We start from the raw sequence: 19,908 nt of genomic DNA on the forward strand, positions 1-19,908 counted from the left end.
AAGCCTGCAGAATGGCACTTCTCAGCAGCCAGAATGTTCTGGGGGACTTGGCAAACAAAATGGTCTTTAATTAGCTCAGCTTGAGATGACTAATGGACTAGGCAATGCGGAAGGTGCCCTGAAGCTTTTAAAGTTGGACAGCTCTTATATCCTATACATTATATAAGCATATAGCTTAACCTACTGCAGCAGAATCAATATGAAAATCAGCAGCAGGTGTAACACTGACTCCATAACAGTTTTGACAAAAAATGACAGGGCAGGAAGATCTGCTTGACGATACAGCCAGATATCCTTCCTTTGTACTGTGTGATTTCTTAGTCTCTCCAGTCCCAGAAAAACAATTTTGTTAGCTTCAAAAATAGATGTCTAAACATCTGTTTAACAATCTCAGAGCATTAGAAGTCAAATACAAAGTTAGAGCTACCATCACACTTTCATTTACGAATAATGACTAAAACAAATGGACTCTTAACAATAAAAACAATTTAATTCATGAGTTTAAAAGCAGAAAACGAGACTTCTCTTAAAAACCTGAAAGAGCGCATCAGCTACAGTAACAGTAGGTAATTTTTTTTGTCTTTATGGGCACAAAGAACAAATATAACACTGGAATTAAATGAAATTATATGAAAGTCCCATGGCAGTTTTTGTGCCACTCTTTTTGTTTTTTTTTTTTATTATTATTATTATTGTGTCTTCAGTGTTGAATTACATTATCTATTACAAAATAGATCTTGAAAAATACAAGTACGGCAACTAGAAAACAAAGTGAACTCTGAACTCCAGTCATGACACACTACGTACATCATGCGAAAGCAACAGTTTGATTTTCCAGGTTAAACTCAAATGTCACTAAGTTTATTTATTAAAAAAAAAAAAAAAAATTAATGGGACAAAATCTTGGTGACACAAAAAAATTAATACATAATTCACTGACAAAAACTTCTTGATGTTTTTTTTTTTTTTCATTTTGAAATGTAAAACACATTGTGATGACCAGGGTGTTGCTACTTAGAAAAATATCAATCATTTAACCTAAAAAACAAAGTAAAAACTGAAAGCGACCAATCTATCCGCTAAGACATCAAAGCTCCAAATTCCTTACAGATTGCAGCAAGAAGCCAGATGCATAGTAATGCTGAGCTGGGCCTTCCAAAAAAAAGAGAGGGGTGGGTAGGTAATCACAATTACAGAAATTAAGATGGCATAAGAGATGGTCTATACATCAAGTCTGGGATTTTGGTTAATATAGTGAGTAATTATGAGCAAAGTGTGCACCCTGTAAAGTGAGACCTGCACATTTGACTGTTACATTAACTATGTTATATATTACCATTTTCAAATTGGTATTTTCTAAGCCAAAGGATGCTTCCGTACCAATTTCCAGAGAGGATGTTGCTAAACATACAGCTATTCAAAGGCAATAATGGGTGCTTTTCCACTCAAAGTATGGGTTACTTCACTCACTATACTGGATGTTGATTTCTGAAATTCATTGTCAGCTAATTTCAATTTTGGCCTACATTATTAAAATGCGTGTACAACTTAAAACATCTGATACATGGTTAAAACGTAGTAATGAAATGGTTTGCCAAATAAACTTTTTCTTCGTTAACTATCTGACCTGTAACAAAAATACAAACTTGTATTTACATATAAAAAGGGTACTTTGCGAAAAGCCCTGATCAGCTAACGTAAAACACATTTGTTTTGCACTAGCTGATCTGTACATTATAAAACAGTTCAAGAAATCAATTAAAACTGTGTGGTCCACATACCTGCCTAATTATAACCCTCATTAAAATGTACAATGTCACCATTTTACAACTTCTTAAACTGCATCTTACAACTTAAGAGCACCTTTGTGAATTACCATACTTACCTTAACACTTGCTTCCCTTCCAAGACAGACTGCAATCTCAACAGCTTTTTATTCCAACTGGAAGAGTTAAGTACAACATAACCTGCACAAAGCCTGTTCCGGGGAAAGAAAAAAATCCATCTGCTGTATAGGAAAACAAACACAATCTGCCAAAATGGAAAGAATGCTTATCAGCAGGTGTGCTTAGCCTTTTAACGTTGCTCAGATTCTTTCATTGCACATTTACCATCAGCTACAGTAACCATCAAAAACAGATACTTGAAATGCCAAACAATATGCATCTTTCAGCCTTTTAGTTTTAAAAGGTAATTAACCCAATGAAATAAATAGATTTGAGTTCACTGTTGCTATCATATTAGTGGTTCTCCTGTTTCTTCGCCATCGCCCGAGATTCTGTGACAACAAATCTGGACTTCTAATTAAGAAGTGATACAGTCTCCTACTGAAGGTACAAAAAATATATCTACATCTTTGTTCAGTCCAGTCCAAGTGTTGTTCTTTTTCTTCATCTGTACTAAAAGATGATGGACTCCAATAATACGATACTATTTTGTTGACCCCCTGAGATTACTATTCTACCGGCTTAGCCTTAGCTTTATTGAGTTCTTGACAACTGGAACAGGGTTTGCAGGAAGAGAAGGGACATCAGAGAGGTCAGCGTTTGTCTAAAAAACAAAAATCAATGGCAAAGTATGAAGCAAAGCAAAGTTGCATTTTTTTTCTGGCTTCATCATAATTCAGTAAAATGTTAATCAATAAAATGATTATAATCAAAACAGAATTAAATGCGGCAAAATGGCAACCAAAAATAAAACTATGACATCTACAACAGACAAATACTGCATTATCCCACACCACCATGTTATTTACTTATGCTATTTCTACTCATTCACTATTAACTGCAGATTACACACTGAATTAAAATTTACTATTATGCACAGGAATTCTGACCGCGGTGGTGGTGCTGCGGTAGTGTTGTCGCCTCACAGTAAGACGCTGTCCGGTTCGATTCTCAGCTAGAGCGTCTTCTGCGTGGAGACATGCGTGAATGGGCGTACCTTCGTTGAAGGTTGTGCGTCAGGCCTGGCCAGCCGGTACGTAAAAATCAACTGCCAATCATTAGCGGACCGGAGTTCCGCTGTGGCGACCCCTAACCGGGAAAAGCCGAAAGACACAAACATTATGCACAGGAATTCTGAACAGCTCCCACTGTTTAATAAACTTGGCTCTGTAGCACAAACTGCACCTCAGACAATAAAAGCAGTTGTTCTGAAGGAAAAGTATGGCAGGAAGACTAGGAAATTACAGGCATTCTGACATGCTTTTGCATGGCTGTTACTGCTCTTGGGCAAGCCGCCTGCACAAGAGAAGTAACATTGTGGAAGTAGGTTCAGCACTCCCAGGCCAGTAATAGCAGCCCTGGAAATGTATGGATGGGTGGGTGGGCATATTTATCTTGGAAGGAAGCAGGAGGTCCCTGCAGCAACACATGCTCACGTCAGCCACCAAGGATGGGGTTACAGACTGAAAAGTAAAATGATACCACCATTGTTGAAGCTGTTTAAGAATAGCAAGAGGGAACAGTGCAGAACAGCTCCCCTGACACGGCCCCGAGTACGGTGAGGGTGAAGACATGGCAGGTGGAAAGATGAAAGAACACTAGTAGGGGCACAAACTACTCCACGAACATCTAAAAAACAAACTCCCTCAGGGTTGGCTTTCATTCAGGTACAGGTAGGGTCCCCTACCTCCAAGAACAAATGGGTTCTAACATGAATTCTAGAGTATCAGTCTGCAGACTATTGCACGCCTGGCCAATATGACCCCATAGTCAAACCCTGTACCTTCTAGCTGCGATATCAAGACCTTAACCATTATGCCAACCCCCCCCCCGCTAAAAAAATCAACTGCATATTGAAGGCAAACCCTGCTTCAACTCTGCTTTTTCATTCAGCTCAGAATTTACACCCTGTGCCACAGAAACGCTGCACACACACAATCCCTTTTCAGGGGCAACCCACGATAAATGGCTGGTTAAATGATTTGAATAAGGTCACATTGTGAGCAAATGAGGGCTGAGGGAATTAAACCCTGTACCATAGGAACTGCAGTTTACAGCTATAACCTTTTGTGCCAACTACCAGAAGAATCAAACCTCAAAAACACAAGGTTAACACCTTAACCATTATACCAATACCCATTCAAGATCTACTGCAGCAAGACTTGATGGTCAACAAATATGGAAGGGAACACAAAAACATATGTTAGTGACTGTGCCACATTCTCAGGTACATCTTTCAGAAAGTACTTAATCTCCTGCTCTATTACAAATTCTGCAACTTTAACAATTAAAAAATCGGCTGTATTCTCAAGAAATTATTGCTGCACTTTTTTTCTTATACCCTCTTAATTTTTTTCTGTATAGCTCCACTCACAAAAATAAGGTCATGGAACTTTGTATGAGATTTCCTGTTAGGACCTGCAATTCGTATGGAGTTAAATTTATCAGTAGCATATCTAAATATGACTGTAGATTTTTTTTTTTTTTTTTTTTTTTTTTTACAAGACTTGTTGCTTCTACTATTATTCAAATTCTTTCTTCCACATTGCTCTCGTTTCTGCCTGCAAATCCTGATATTTTATGACTTTGCCTCTACACAAGACACTGTTAGTCACTGGGTGTGGCAATTTCAATGATCAATGCTAATTTTGTCTTCTTTTCATGGACTGCTATATCTGGTTTTCTAGCAACTATCTTTTGAATTGTTGGTAATGAATGATCCCGTGTGATATAGACTTCATTTTCTACGATGCGTAGTGGCTCACATTTCCAGGGTTTTTTATCCACTTCAATACCATGTTTGCATAATCCTCAGTGCAACAGTCTTGTCTCAGTATGCTTTTCAGTATACAGTCCTCCTGCCGTTAATATGTTGTCAACCAGCAATGAGATGTGCAACGGTTTCCAATTCTGATTTACAGAACCTACATTTGTCTGTTTCTAACCCACATGTTCAATGTACTTAGCAAACTAACGCGTACATAGCCCACCATCTTGTGCCGCCAATATTAACCTTTCATCTCTGGGTTTGAATTCACCACTCCTTCGCCATTCCTGTGTTAGTTCCTGATCAATATGAGGTTCTTCCAGAAGTCTTCTATGCTTCCAACTATGCATTTTCCGCATTTATTGCCTTCTCATCTGGTCCTTCACCTTATATTCCCCCCTCTCTTGTTTTCTGGCACATTCAGTTGCTGTCTGATTTTTATCTACTTGTGGTTTGATTTACATTCCTGCTTGACGCCGATATGCTTCTGCTAGCCTAAGCAGGGAAGTCATCTTAAATTTATTCTCCTCGTGTTTCAAAACTTTCACTACATTTGTGTCTTGTGAGGTCAGCAGATGTGTGGAGTCCCATGACTGTGGATCTATACATGTAATCAATTTCAAGGAGGCCCATTCCTCCTTCAGAACGGGGAATATATATTCCTGGTATGCAACTGTTTGTGTCTTTCAGCTTTTCCCGGTTAGGGGTCGCCACAGTGGAACTCCGGTCCGCTAATGATTGGTAGTTGATTTTTACGTGCCGAGTTACCAGCCCTGGCGCACAACCTTCAACGAAGGTAGGCCCATTCATGCATGTCTCCACACAGAAGACGCTCTAGCTGAGAATCAAACCGGACAGCGTCTTGCGGTGAGGCGACAACGCTACTGCAGCACCACCACCGTGGGACATCCCTGGTATGCAATGATTTTTATAAATCATTTAGTGAGCATGAAGCATCCTTTTTGTTTTCCTATCTAATCTATCAAACACGTTTTAGGGCCAGTCAGTCACTCCAAAACTAAGTTAGGACAGGAAGAGCGAATTGGTTTACAGCTTAGATTTCATTCCTAGATGTCAACGCGGTTTTCAGGATTAATTTAACTCTTCTAAAGTACTCCTTACTATGTTTTATTTGCTTTTGTTCATGTTTTACTGTTGATCCTTCATCAATTCCCAAATATTTATACACTCCCTCTTGCTCAAGTTTTTATACCAAATTCTTGTCCCAATTTGATGTTTTCTCGGTGTTGCAGTTTTCCTACTTTAAAGGTGGCTTTTGCATATTTACCAAGACCAAATGACATTCTTATATCATCTGAAACAGTTTTGACAACTTGCAGTTGTGCTTTCAGTTCCTCATCTGATGAGCTACACAGTTTTAAATCTTTGACAAACTGAAGATGAGAAGTCTTCACACACTGCTGTTTTCTAGGAGCCAAATTACAGCCATGGCATAAGCAGTTAAGCAGACAATTTAATGGTTTAAGGGCAAGGTAGAATAACAGCGGTGACAGTCAGCCTAGAATATCCCTCTTTGAATTTTTATCCCTGGAATAATAATTTGTCCTTTATCATAGCTTAATTGCAAAGTGGTCTGCCTCTTTTTCATGGTCACTGCAATGTAGTCGAGTGTAGGGTGCATCTTAAACATTTCAAGCACTCTTATCCATGAATGTGGAATACTATCAAATTTTTTTTTGTAGTCAATCCATGCCACACAGATTCTTCTACTTTTTACAGTTCTCCACTATGACTTTAATTAACGATCCTTTGTTCCATATGACTTTCTTTTATTGTACTTTTGTTCTACTTCCATAATTGAGTTTTCTTTTAAATGACTACAAACTCTGTTGGCATCAATTCCAGTGTATAGTTAATATGTCGTCGGAAGGCAAGATATCGGTCTACAATTTTTAAGGTAGCTTGCAGGTTCACTCAAGTAGGAGCATTATTTTTTCCTGCTGTTAGCCAGGCTGGTGTCTGTTCTGGGTGCGCATATAAATAGTTCTTACTCATGGCTAAATCTTCGTGCAAAGATGTTAAAACTTAACCAGAAGTTAGGTGCTGCATCTGGGCCTAGGGTTTTCCAATTAGAGGATTTTCTTAAGTTTGTTTCAATCCCTCTGGCTGTTATCTCATCCCACTTCATATCCTGCACCTTTAAACTTCTTATTCTTTATTTTACTTCTATCCATTTAGCATCTGTTATGTTTCACAGGACCCTCACATAGATACTTCTCCAAAATGTATCTATTTCTTTTTTTTTGGTGGTCTTTCAATTCTTTTTACCTTGTTTCCCAATTCTCTATAAAACTTTTTTGGGTCATCATTAAATTGCTTATTTTGTACTTTTCCTTTATATTTATCTGCGTATCTTCTAAGTTTTTCTGTCTGTGCTGAGATTTTTAGTTTATTTGCGATAGTGCATGACAGATCCTGATCTGTTCTAATACTGTACTATCTTTCCAAGTATGTTTGTTGATCTGTTCCCTCTTCTATACTCTTCAAACACTGACACTTTTGTCTTAGTTGCTTTAGTTTTCTGTATTCGAAACTTCCATGACAGTATTTGATTTCTTCCTTCTCTCTCCCTCACTACCCTGTGTTCTTGTGGTAGAACTTTATTAGTTATTAATTTAGCTGCACAGTAATATATCCTGTTTACTTCTGTTATATCGCATGAATCTCTATGGACAGTCCTAACTACGGTGTTCATTTGTTTTATCGAACTTCTGACTTTTTTGGGTTTAACTGACCTTCTGCAGTCTATTTCTTTCATTGATTTTAAAATGCCTATCTCTATTAAGTCAAGCAACTCTTCTCTTAGCTCGTTATCCTCTAAACTGAGGGCATGTTGTTTTCCTTTTCCTGCAGACATTCTACAGAAGGTTCTATTACATCTTCAATTTCATTCTGTGCAATCCGTTGCTCTATCATATGGGAACTCACTGGCCTATCACGCCTTAACATTGACTGTGTCAGTTTACAGTTTCCTGTTCCTTCTGACTGACTGTGTTAACCCTGGAGATAGATGAGTTAATGTGGCAAATTAGGACCACTGCAAGTGCCTATCCAGAACTTAACGAATATATATCTATTAAATGCATTCTTAAATTATTAGCCCTTAAAAGACAATAAGAAATACACACATTATATACATTTTATTTAATTAAAAAGAGCATTATAGTGTTCTAAAAGTTATTTTCAGGTTTTACATTTTAAAAAAACATCAATTCATTTTTTTTATAAATTTGTGAATAGTAATAGATCAATTAATTTTGTAGAATATTTGGTAATTCATACTTATATTTATTAATTGCTATTTATTGTATTAATAGATATTTTTTAAAAGAATATCGTACACTTAAAATAATTAAATTAAAACATTTAGTTTAACATGTGATACAAATGAACAAAAATTTAAACTTAAGACTATTCAATATATTTACAATGAATATTATTATTATTCTAAATTTCTAATTTAGATGGTAAACTGATGTTAAGCGTTCTAATTGACAATATTATTACTTTTTGATGATGGTTATACATTAAATCGAGTATATAAATAAGACATAAAACCTTAAGAGAAACAATTTCAACAAATGATTCAAAGGTTTTTTTATACTATTGACAATGATGTTTATTTAAACTGCTATTGAATATCTTGGCTGCTGGAGTGGTTAGGGGTTAACGAGTAAGGCTATGTAATAGCGGTTTGCTGCTGACGATCTGTTTGTGTAATCTATTTTATTCTTTGTACATGTCCGAAAAGGTGTTTTTAATTTTTTAATATATTTTAGGATAAGCTTGTAAAATAAAGTATTCAAATTTTAGGTTAGTGAACGCCAGGTTTTTTATATGCCTTCTTTTAGAAGGGAAGTGACGTTTCTAATTACATTTTGGCAATATTTTAAAAGGGTAGAATTTCATAGCTGTTATTTTGTATCTGGCATTCTGATGAAGGTGAAGCACAGTCTTTATCGAAAGCGTGGTATTTATTCACTTGTTGTAACGCTAAATTAAATCTGGTCTCTACCGCTCTTATTGGTTTCAGTTCGTATTTTGTTTTATCCAGTTTGTCGGGTTTTTTTTGTGGTTGACAGTGTAGAAAATTAGATTAACTGTTAAGTCCATGATTTGATTCACTCAGCCTTCATTTGCCAAACATGTGACCTTGATTAAGTCTCTCAACTAGACAGTGCTTTGGGACGATTGTGAATTCAGGCTAGGTTCCTCAAGTATCCTGGACTGCATGCCTAATAACTGTAAAGTTAGAAGGCATAATACTTGTCTGCAGAACTATCTTTTACTGCTATCATATTAGTGGTTCTCCTGTTTCCTTGCCATTGCCTGGGAAAACGTGCAATGAGAGAATCTAAGAAATGTTAAAAGGCTTAACACACCTGCTGATGAACCTTCTTGGCAAAGGAGTCCCAGACAGAAGGGTGACCCATTCACCTTATGCTGAGTAGCCAGTGCAGAAATTTCTGCAATAGCATCTGGTACAGCCACACCACCATAACATCTCTTGAACTAAGATCACAGGGAACACCTACATAACCCTCAGCACCTAGCAGTTAAACCCCTATCAACCATTTATGGGGTACACACGATCTTGTAAAACAAAGTCTTCAGTAAGAACAGTTTTAGAGCTGTATAAACCCATGAAAAGTCATACTAGATGGGTAGGAAAAAACAGGAAGATGCAAAGTTAAAAATCCTTTATGAAGTTCAACAGATACTGCATATTAGTACAGAGAGTTGTCCAGTTCAAAGAATATGTATTGAGCAACTTTGGCATGTTCAAGGGAGTGCTGCCACATTTTCCTTACATTAGCTAGTGACTGAAAAAAGCACTTGACTGATGCCATCTTCTATAAATACAGGAACATGTTATCGTCTCTGAAATGGGGGTGGGATGTTGCTTCCACCAAGATACAGTAAACTGTAGACTTACTAATAAAAAGCAAGGGGTATGAATGGAAGGCCACGAAGGAGGTAGATCTGCTCCTACATAAAAAGTTATACATGCTAGACATATGTTGTATTTGTACTCTACTGTTTAAGTTTTACTTTAAAAATAATTACTTCTAAAAAAAGAAGTTTTTACCATAACATTCCATCTGTGTTGTTCATCTTCACCAGTCCTTGACGGTGGGTTCAGTTCTGAACCCTTGGAACTGACCCGGCCGTTATTTCCTAGCTCACGCTCTCCAAACTTTTGAGCCTAGCTCTACCCACAATGCTCCTCACAGAGATCACCTCAGAATATAGCCAAATTTTAGAAAAATCAGAGATATATACAAATAGAGATATATACAAAGACAACAAGGCCATCTATGGATTCCACATGAGAAAAATTGTTACACTCGGTGAGGCCTACTAAAAATTTTGGACTGGGGATGGTGAGATGATGTCAAGAATTGGGGAAGATGAACAACACAGATGGAGCATTATGGTAAGACATAACGTCTTTATCTGATGTTGTTAATCTTCACCTAATCCTCGACGGTGGGACAGAATCCCCAACAACTTATGTACCTTGGAAGGTCTCATGGAAGAATATTCTTAAGCACCATAGAGTCAAATTATGCTCAACCCCTCAAGATTTTATCTAGTTTGTAATGTGTAATGAAGGTATGGTGAGAGGACCAAGTAGCTTCTGCACAAACGTCTAGAGAAGCTCTTGCATAAAAAACTGTTGATGTGGCAACAACCCTCTAATGAGCTTCAACTGTTTTGTGAAGTTAAAGACCTTGAGATTGATAGGTGAAAGAAATACTGTCGCAACCATTTAGCCAAGGTAACTTTGGAGACTGCACAACCCATTTTTAAGGCACAGACGGCCACAAATAATCTGTCAAATTTACGGAACTGCAAATTAAGAACCAGGACAAAACTAGGGGTCACGTTTAAATTAGGGATCTCACCCAGTATTATTTTTGAAGTGGTAAAACTTTTAAATATTTGTTGCAGAGTATGAACTATGAAGGAACACAGCATGGTAAGGGCACTAAGGCTTGTGGTTTCTGTGCCCAGTGTACCCACATTTTCTCAGTGGACATGGTAGTTATTAATGGTTTCAATGTGAGGGCAAGAGGGAATTACTCTTGCATTACCAAGGGGGTGGTATATGCTGCACTCTGTCAATGTGCCGGGTTTTACAACGGAAAAACCAAGAGAAGTTTTAAAGATAGGATTTATGAGCACATTCGGGACATCAGAATTGGTAATACAAATAGTGCCTTAAGCAAGCATATTAAGCAATACCCCAGTCATACATTTAGATTTTTAGTAATTGACAAACACACACCAGATTTAAGGGGAGGTCCTTGGGAAGAAGTACTCAATTTTAAGGAATTATGGTGGCAAATCAAACTAAATGCCACGTTTCCCCCCCAAGACTGAATGACAGTGTTAGTATCAGTAGTTTCTTAAAACTACGGTCTTTCTTTGGTTAGTTTAAATCACTTTTTTATTCAACCTAACCTTTTTAAATACACTAAGAGTATTCATTTTCATGTTTATATCTACTTTTATCTGTGGAAGGGTTGTGGATTCTAGTTAACGTAACTGCTAAAAGTTTAAATGTCATGTGATTTTATTTTTATATAAATATGGCTTTGTTTTGTCATGTAATTATTCGGAAGAAGTCAGGTGATTGAGCTAACTAAAGCACTTAATAAATCCTTTGAACTGAAGCTGGCGTGGACTGTTGCTTGCTGGTTCCATTTATTTCATCCAGATTTACGGAATTCCTTCGTTCTGTGGAGACAGAAGTGCAACGGTGTATGAACATCTAGCAAATGCAGAGCATATTCTCCTTGACTTGTAAATGTATGGTCTGGTTGATATTGGATTCAGTAACCATTTTTGGAGGAAAAGAAGGATTTGTTCTTAATTGAACCCTGTCTGTATGAAAAATGAAATAGGGAAATTTGCATGATAAAGCCTGCAACTCACACTCTCTCCTTGCAGAGGTGATAGCTATAAGAAACAATGTCTTCCAAGTCAAAAATTTTAATTGAAAAAAATCAGCTGGTTCAAAGAGGCTTTGAGTTGACGCTTGTAGGACTGTTGTCAAATCCCATGGAGAAACTGGATGTTGCAAGGACAACCCTTTCAGGAAGGCTCTGGAAAGCTTATGGGACATTACTGAAGAGGCATTGTATGAAAATTAGAGATTGCAGACAACGGAATTTTTATAGTCGAAGCAGAGGAACCAGATTCAGAGAGACTATTCAAAAAGTCCAATATGCATTCAATTGGGGCATTGAACGGATCAAGTCCCTTATTTAAAGCTCATATAGTAAATCTTCTCCATTTGCTCAGGTAAAGTTTTCTAGTTGTAGGTTTGTCATGTGCAATAATAATACGTTGGACTGGTGATGACAGAGGGGGCTTGCTTGGCAATCATGGGAATTGGAGGAACCACACCATCAGTTTGAGGTGCTGTAAGTTTGGGTGAACCATGCCTTCTGGGTGAGTTAGCAAGTCTGGAACCAGGTCCAGAGTCCATGGTTTCTGTAGTAGATGCGGCGAAAGGAAGGGGAACCAGACTTGCTGAGGCCAGAATGTGGCAATGAGGATTATGGCGGTATTCATCATTTTTGCTTTCTTCAGGAACTGAGAGATTAAAGGAATCGAGGGAAAGGCATGTAACAGACCAGGAGACCAAATGTGTAGAAGAGTGTCCCTGGGTGACTCCCCTGGTGGACGGATTAGGGCAAAATAACTTCTGCATTTCTTGTTCAGGGGACAGGCAAAAAGGTTGTACCAAGATTGGCCCAATCGACGGAAAACCTTGTTTGCCACTAGTGGATTCAGGGACCACTCGTGAGGCATGAGAACTGTCCTGCTCAATTTGTCTATCACTTTTGAACTTCTCAGAATGTGCGTTGCTATGAGAAAGTGGTTGGAGAAAAGTACAGTTGTGTACACTTACCATAAATGTAGATGTTCGAGTGTATTCACTGTTGCAGTCATTACATTTGGGTTATCCGTTTGCAGGTAGCCCTCCGTCAGCCTGATTAACAAAGTCTTGGGTCCTGCATCAGTTGCTGTCCCTTCTTCATGATGTCAGGGGGTATAAAACATGCAGCCAATGCCATTAAATCAGTTTTTCTTGCCCCAGATGTCAGGTGCCCCCCTAATGGGAAGCAATTAAAACTATAAATACAAGGATATACCTCCAACAAAAAAGCAAATACACCAAAAAGCTTTTTGAGCATAGTAAGGGAGAGTAGAGGTATAGCCAAAAGAAGAAAGGGGGCTGGAGGGAGGGTAACCAGGACTGCAACAGTGAATACTCTCTAACATCTAAATTTATAGTAAGTGTACACATGTTCTTCGTGTTTCACTGTTGCAGTCATTACATTTGGGTAGATTCCCAAAGCTAAGGTTGGGAGGAGGAATTTAAATAGAATTAGGACCAGCTGTAAGCCCCTGCAAGACTGCAGTGGCAAAGCCAGCTCTGGTTTTAGAGAAAACTGGCAAATGATAATGCTTGGTGAAAGTATGTACAGAACTCCAGGTAGCAGCTTCTAGAATGTCCCTTGTAGTGATGCCCGTGAGAAAGGCTGTAGAGGTAGACGCAGCCCTGGTTGAATGGGGTCTGATGCCCTGTGGGATAGGTTTTCCATGGTGCTTATAGCAAAAATTAATGCAGTGGCCTATCCATTTTGAAATGGTTTGCTTTGAAATAGCTTTCCCCTCTGTCCCAGCGGCAAATGACACCAGCAGTTGTTCAGATTTCCTTTGAGGTTTAGTCCTGTCCAAGTAGAATCTAAGTTGTCTGCGCATATCTAAGGAGTGCAGTATCCGTTCCCCTTTGTTCTGTGGGTTAGGAAAGAAGGTAGGCAGATGAATGGACTGATTAAGAGCCACACTGGATACCACCTTGGGCATGAAGGAGGGATTGGTTCTGAGGGACACCTTGTCTGCATTAAAGATGATGAAAGGCTCCACTGCCATAAGGGCCTGTAATTCAGATACCCTTCTTGCAGAAGTGATTGCTAAAAGGAAAGCTGTTTTCCAGGAAAGGAATTTTAAATCTGCAGTAGCAGCTGGCTCGAAAGGAGGAAGAGTGAGCTTCTCCAAGACAAAGTTAAGGTCCCAAGCTGGAGTAGGAGTTCTCCTGGGTGGACTTAAATTTTTGGCCCCTCTGAGGAACTGCTTGAGAAGTAGGTGAGAGAAGAGGTGAGGCTCTGTGCTATAATGAGATGAAATGGCTGAGGCATGAATTTTAATGGAGGAAAAGGACATGCCCTTATGAAGCATCTCGGTCAAATGTAGAATCTGAGGTAAATTGGGCACTGCTGCACTCATCCCTTGAGACTGGTTCCAGGCACAAAATCTTTTCCATTTTGCAGCATAAGATTTTCTAGTACTAGGCCTCCTTGCCTCTAAAATGATATCCATCACTGACTTACTGAGGGGTGGTAAAGGAGAGATTAGGTAATTAGCCAGGCTGCTAAGTTCAGGATTTGCAGCGGAGGGTATAGAATCTGGTTCTCCTGCTGACACAACGGGGAAGGAGTCTGAGGCAGGTGCCACGGGGCCAAGCGTGACACGCTGCGCAAGAGGGGGTACCAGTGCTGGCGTGGCCAATCTGGTACAATTAAAATCTTCCTTGGCTTGTCCTGTTTGAGCTTTATTAGTACCTTGGAGAGCAGAGGCAGAGAGGAAAGGCATAAACCGATAGGTTCTTCCAGCTGAAGGATAGAGCATCCACTTTCCAAGCTAGCTTGTGGGGAATCCTTGTGCAAAATTTGTCCAATTGATGGTTCTAGGGGGAGGCCAACAGGTCTATATCTGTGCTCCCCCATTTGCTTGTAAAAATATTGAAAAACCTTGGTTCCAGTTTCCACTCGTGTGGGTCCATGAGGTTTCTGCTTAGTCCATCTGCCAGTGTATTTAGTTTTCCTGGCATTAATTGAGCTTGTAGATTTACTTGGTAACTCAAAGCTGTGTTCCACAATGCCATGGCTAGTCTACAGAGGGGGTAAGAATGTGTACCTCCCCCTGCTTGTTTATATACCACATAACAGTGGTGTTGTCCATCTTTACCATTAGTTGTCCTGGAAGAATGTGGTCCAGGAAGGCTGTCCGAGCATTCTGCCTTACATATGGAATTAGACGAATGCCGGAGGCCATGCAATATCTGCCTTGCAGATTACTGGGTTTTTGTGGTAACTTGTTTGAAGTAGGTTATCAAATGAATCCGTTTCGCTGGCGTGAGGAAAGCCATCTGGGAAGTTGTATTCAAGCTTGCTCCCAGGAATAATTTGTTGACAGGGTACCAGGTGTGATTTCTTTTCATTTATGGTGTACCCCAAACTAGTCAGCACCCTTTGAACAAAGGCCAGATGATTCAAAAGAATGTCCTGATTTTCTGCCTGAATTAGACAATCGTCCAAGTATGGGTATATTTGAATATTTCTTTGCCTGCAAAATGCAATGACTGGAGCTAGGCACTTTGTGAATACTCTGGGCACAGTAGATAAGTCAAAGGGCAGTGCAGAGAACTGATGGTGCATGTAGCCTGCTTTGAAGCATAGGTATCTTCTGCAAGACTCCCTAATAAAAGAAGCATACCTGCACATCTCTAAGTCTAGTGTTGCCAACCATGCATCTTTGCCTAACATAGGAAGCAGCTGGTGAAGAGTCAGCATTTTGAATTTTGGAATTACCAGAAAAGTGTTTAGAGTAGAAAGGTCCAGGATAGGATGCTATGTGTTGCCTTTTCTGGGTACCAGGAAAAGTCTCGAATAGAAACCATGTCCCTTTTCCTCTTCTGGTACCAAATGAATAGCCCCCATGCTTAAGAGACAGAGTACTTTATTTTGGGCCTTTGGCCACCCGCTTGGTGTTGGCAACGTGTGGAAGTGAAATCTGTATCCTTGGGACACTATATTTAAAACCAATTTGTTCTGGGTAATGAGTTCCCAGTTTTTGGCCTGCAGACCAACCTTTCCGCCTAAAGGAGCATTCAGTTGGGAAGTGCTTGGAAGTTTTAAAAGCAAGTCATTGAGACAGGTTTCCATGGGGGGGGGGTGTCTTACTACTCCCAGATTCAGATGCGGAAACCCCCCACTGCTTAGTCTTGTGCGTCTCCCGGGACAAGAAACCTGGGGTTTCTGCTGTGTCTGGGTTTGGCTTGAGAAGACCAGGAAGGGGCTGGAAAAGACCAATTCTTAGAGGGCCAGTGCCTACTAAATCTAGTAGGCTGAACTTGTAAGAAATATTTAACAGTTTACATAGATTTAGCTTTATCTTCCATCTTTTTAAGAACTTCCTCAGCTGTGTTGCCAAACAGGCGGTCCTGATTTAAGGGAGCACCCAACAGTTTAGCTTTAACATGATCAGGCAAAGATTGCTCCTTAAGCCAAGCATGGCTTCTCAGCACAGACCTAATAACAGCAACCCTGCAAGAGGCCTCTAATGTATCAAATCCACATTACAAAGTATGTTTTCCAACCTGTTCAGCAGAATGCATTAAATCCTGTAATTCGTTATTTTCAGCACAGTCAGGAATCATTTCTGTTTAAGCAATCCAATAACATGTTGTTGATACTTTAACATATGAAACTGGCAGTTTAAAGCCCTAATAGCCAAGGTTGCAGAAGTGTAAACCTTCTTACCCCCATCTATCCAGCACCCTGGAGTCTCTATCAGAAATGGCAAGATTTTTAGCAGTAAAAGTCTTAATGCCCTTGGGTCTCAGGATCCGCAACAGGATATTTAAAAAGGAACTTGTGTGAATCAGGAACCCTATAATATCGGTCAGGTTTTCAGGAGCAGGAGCCAAAGAATCAGGGGCCCAACTAGATTCCGAAAAGGCATCATGAACACTATCTAGTACAGGAGGTATACCTAAGGGCCTATGCTGAGGCAGGAGGAAGAAATCCCCAAGCCTCTTTTTTGAATCAGAAAATTCCTGGCTTTCCCAGTGGAAATGCTCCCTTAGAGTATGTAAGGTTTCATCAAAAGAAAAATCCTCTGGAGGGGAAGCAGAGGGAATAGAGTCCTCCGCATCAGAATCCTCATAAGTAGAGAAGGGCAAATCCAGATCATCAGAAGAATCAGAAAACTCAGAATCTTGGTCAGATGATTCATAAACAACTTCAGTCCTAGGTCTCTTAGAAGGGGGAGGTTGGCTTCCCCCGATTACAGCTATAAGATCTTCAGCCATTCTTATAATTTGTTTTTTAGGCATAGAGGCCTGAGCATGCGACCTGGGCATTGGTTTCTTAGACATGGTCCAGACCCATGCAAGGTAGAAACATCCGCAGGTTCCACAGCTGAAGCATCTCGCAGCATACCGGATTCAGAATGGGTCTCAGTAGAGGCCTGCGAATCAGAAGTAGCGGGTATCAGGGGCTGCGAAAGTGCCTCACTGAGTACCGGTGAACTGATGACTGGCTTAGAAGAATCGACAGCTTTGGATCTAGGCGGCCTGTCGCTGTTTTAATCTTTGTGTTTTTTTCGGAATCCCGGTAGTCGGATGGCTAACAGATGACATTTCAGGATAATTAAACTGAGAACCGAAATATTTAGAGGCGAAAATATACCAGCGACAGCAAGGTACGTCGTGGTCAGGGCGTAGGCAAGTAATAGAGTAGGAATTAAAATCTTTGAGAGGTATTTGCTTTCCACAAGTAATGCAATTATTAACTTTTACTGACATTGGTAAGGAGCAAGAAAAAGTTTCCCCAACGGGGTACTTAGGTTTAGTTGAAGATGTCGGTTCTGAAACTCGAAAACGAAAATTTCAGGAGTCTACTGACTGCCACTTGCAAACTGCTTCTGCTTCGGGCACCACCCAGCAATAAAGACTGATATAATGGCGTCGGCTGCATGTTTTATACCCCTGACGACCTGCCGTCATGGAAGAAGGGACAGCAACCAACGCAGGACCCAAGACTTTGTTAATCAGGCCGACTGAGGGCTATCTGCAAGCAAATAACCCAAATGTAATGACTGCAACAGTGAAACACGAAGAACATTTGTCCATTTCCACACACTGAGTGCCTCTCGACATAGTGGGTATGACTTACTTCCCCCTTGTTTGTTGATGTACCAGACCACTGACATGTTGCCTGTCTGAATTGCAACTGTTCCTAGAGGAAGGGAATCCTGGAATGCTTGCAATGCTAAAAGCACTGCCCTCTTCTAGAACGTTGTGCAGGTTGGCCTCCAGTTGGGACTATGTACCTTGAACTGTCTTTCCCAGATAATGCCACCCCCCCAAGCATTTGTGGTCACTATAGCTGAATTATTCTGAATGAAGCCACCACTTGAGGTCTTGTTTGCAGAGACTAGTTACTAGAATTTGATAAGACATTGGTTGATGAGCTAGAGACCACTGTGCTGCTAGTAACCACTGTAATATTTGCATGTGAAATCTTGCCAAAGGAACCATAGTAATTGTCGTAGCCACTGAACCAAAGGTTTGAAGAATTATTCTTGCTAGGACTCTGTCATTTTGAATAATCTGTCTAACCAGATCTCTGATGCTTGGTAGTCTATCTGGAGGGAGAGAAGCTAGTCGTGAGACGGTGCTCAGTTACGCCCCTATGAAATCCAGAAGTTGTGTGGGTTGCAGCTGGGATTTTTTGAGATTTATTGAAATGCCTAGGGATGTGCAAACAGACAGGGTATAGTCTCTCGCTATTTCCAATTGATGCCTGGTGGTAGCAGTGAAGAGCCAGTCGTCGATATACTGGAATACTCGAAAACCTTACAGTCTGAGATGAGCTGCAAATTGGGGGCGGTGGTGAGTCCAAATGGCAGTGCTCAGAAGTGGTAATGACTGGCCCCTAGCCGGAAGCGTAGGAACCTCCTGGAGCTTTTCTCCATCTTTATATGGCAATAAACATCCTTGAGGTCTATCAAGCACATCCATTTGCCTTTTTCCAAGAAAGTATGGTTTGTACAGAGACCACCCAGAATTTGGTTTGGTGGACAGATTTGTTGAATTGGCTGAGATCCAAAATCAGTCTCCAATCCCGTTTGGGCACTAAAAGATTCTTGAGTAAACCCTGGATCCTATCTAGTCTGGTGGAACTTTTTGGATGACTCATCTAGCAGCTTTTGGATTTCTACAGCTGCTGCCTCCCTTTGATTGGATGGAACATCTGGGAGTTTTTTCTGAGGTTTGGGGCTCATTAACAAGGGGATTTGGTAGTCACTGGATATTATTCCGAGCACGCATTTGTCGAAGGTTATTTGCCAGGCAGGTAGGTAGGTGCAGGGATAATCACCCCTGGACTGTCTCCAGAGGAAAGCAATCGGCCATCCCTTCAGGGATGCTGATAGGAGTACCAGAGTAGGATTCCCTGGACCCCTGATTTTGCAGTCCATTTCAGCCCCTAGGGCAGCATCTTCCACTGTTTTCCCCTATGCCCTAGGGGAAATCTTTACCACGCGAGTCACAGAAAGGCCCTTTGGATTTCTTGAACCACAGTCTCCAACTCCTCCGATTCCTTGAGTAGACAGACTCACTAAAGAATAGAGAAACGTATACCCAAGGCAGACAGGGTCTTGCCATCGTGCTCACTTCTGGTGAGTGTTTCCTTAACTTTTGGGCCAAAAAGGGTAGATCAATCAAAAGGTGCATTGACGAATGATGCTTTGAATGGATCTGCGAAGTCACATAAGCACATCCAGGAATGCCGTCTAATAGCTATGCCTGAACACGCTGCTCTGACTGTCCCTTCAGCTGCATGTGCGTGCATGAGCCTCATGGACGAATTGAAGATGGATTCGAGTGTTGCAAGCTGGGAGGAAACCTTATCCTGAACCTCCTCAGCTACTGCTCCTGCCAGAGTGTTAGAAAGTTCCTTAATTAAGTCTCTTTGTAACCTGAAGTGTGGCATGTAGTTCAACGACCTTAACGCAAAGGTTGTTGAAGCATAAACACGCTTCCCGAACCTATTCCTAGACTCCTTATTAGGAGAATGGTTAGTGTGACTCTCTCTCCTGAGAGTTTTTTGGTGGCTGCTGCTAGCAGCACCGTAACAACAGGGATTCATTTGGACCAATGTGGTTCCTTCTTTGGTGCAGGCAAAATATGGTCAGACCTTTTGGGAATAGGCTCTATAGCATTGGGCATCTTCCAAGTCGGCTGAGCAATCAATTTTACCAGTTCATCAGCAGGCAGAGAAATCCAGGAATTGGAGGTTTGGGGAAAAA

At 40.3% G+C, this 19,908-nt stretch overlaps 1 protein-coding gene across 1 annotated transcript in view; it reads right to left on the reverse strand.

The window, feature by feature from the left end:
- Positions 1-469: 469 nt before the first annotated feature.
- Positions 470-19,908, reverse strand: part of PAPOLA (poly(A) polymerase alpha) — a 1,404,594-nt gene continuing 1,385,155 nt past the window's right edge. Inside the window, exon 20 of the mRNA XM_044073612.1 lies at positions 470-2,550. Within this exon, the coding sequence (XP_043929547.1) occupies positions 2,461-2,550 (90 nt within the window). The 3' untranslated portion in view covers positions 470-2,460. The remainder of the gene's footprint in view (positions 2,551-19,908) is intronic.

Source organism: Protopterus annectens, chromosome 6.part0 (genome assembly GCF_019279795.1).
Source record: "Protopterus annectens isolate FY-2018-M chromosome 6.part0, PAN1.0, whole genome shotgun sequence".
NCBI lineage: Eukaryota > Metazoa > Chordata > Ceratodontiformes > Protopteridae > Protopterus > Protopterus annectens.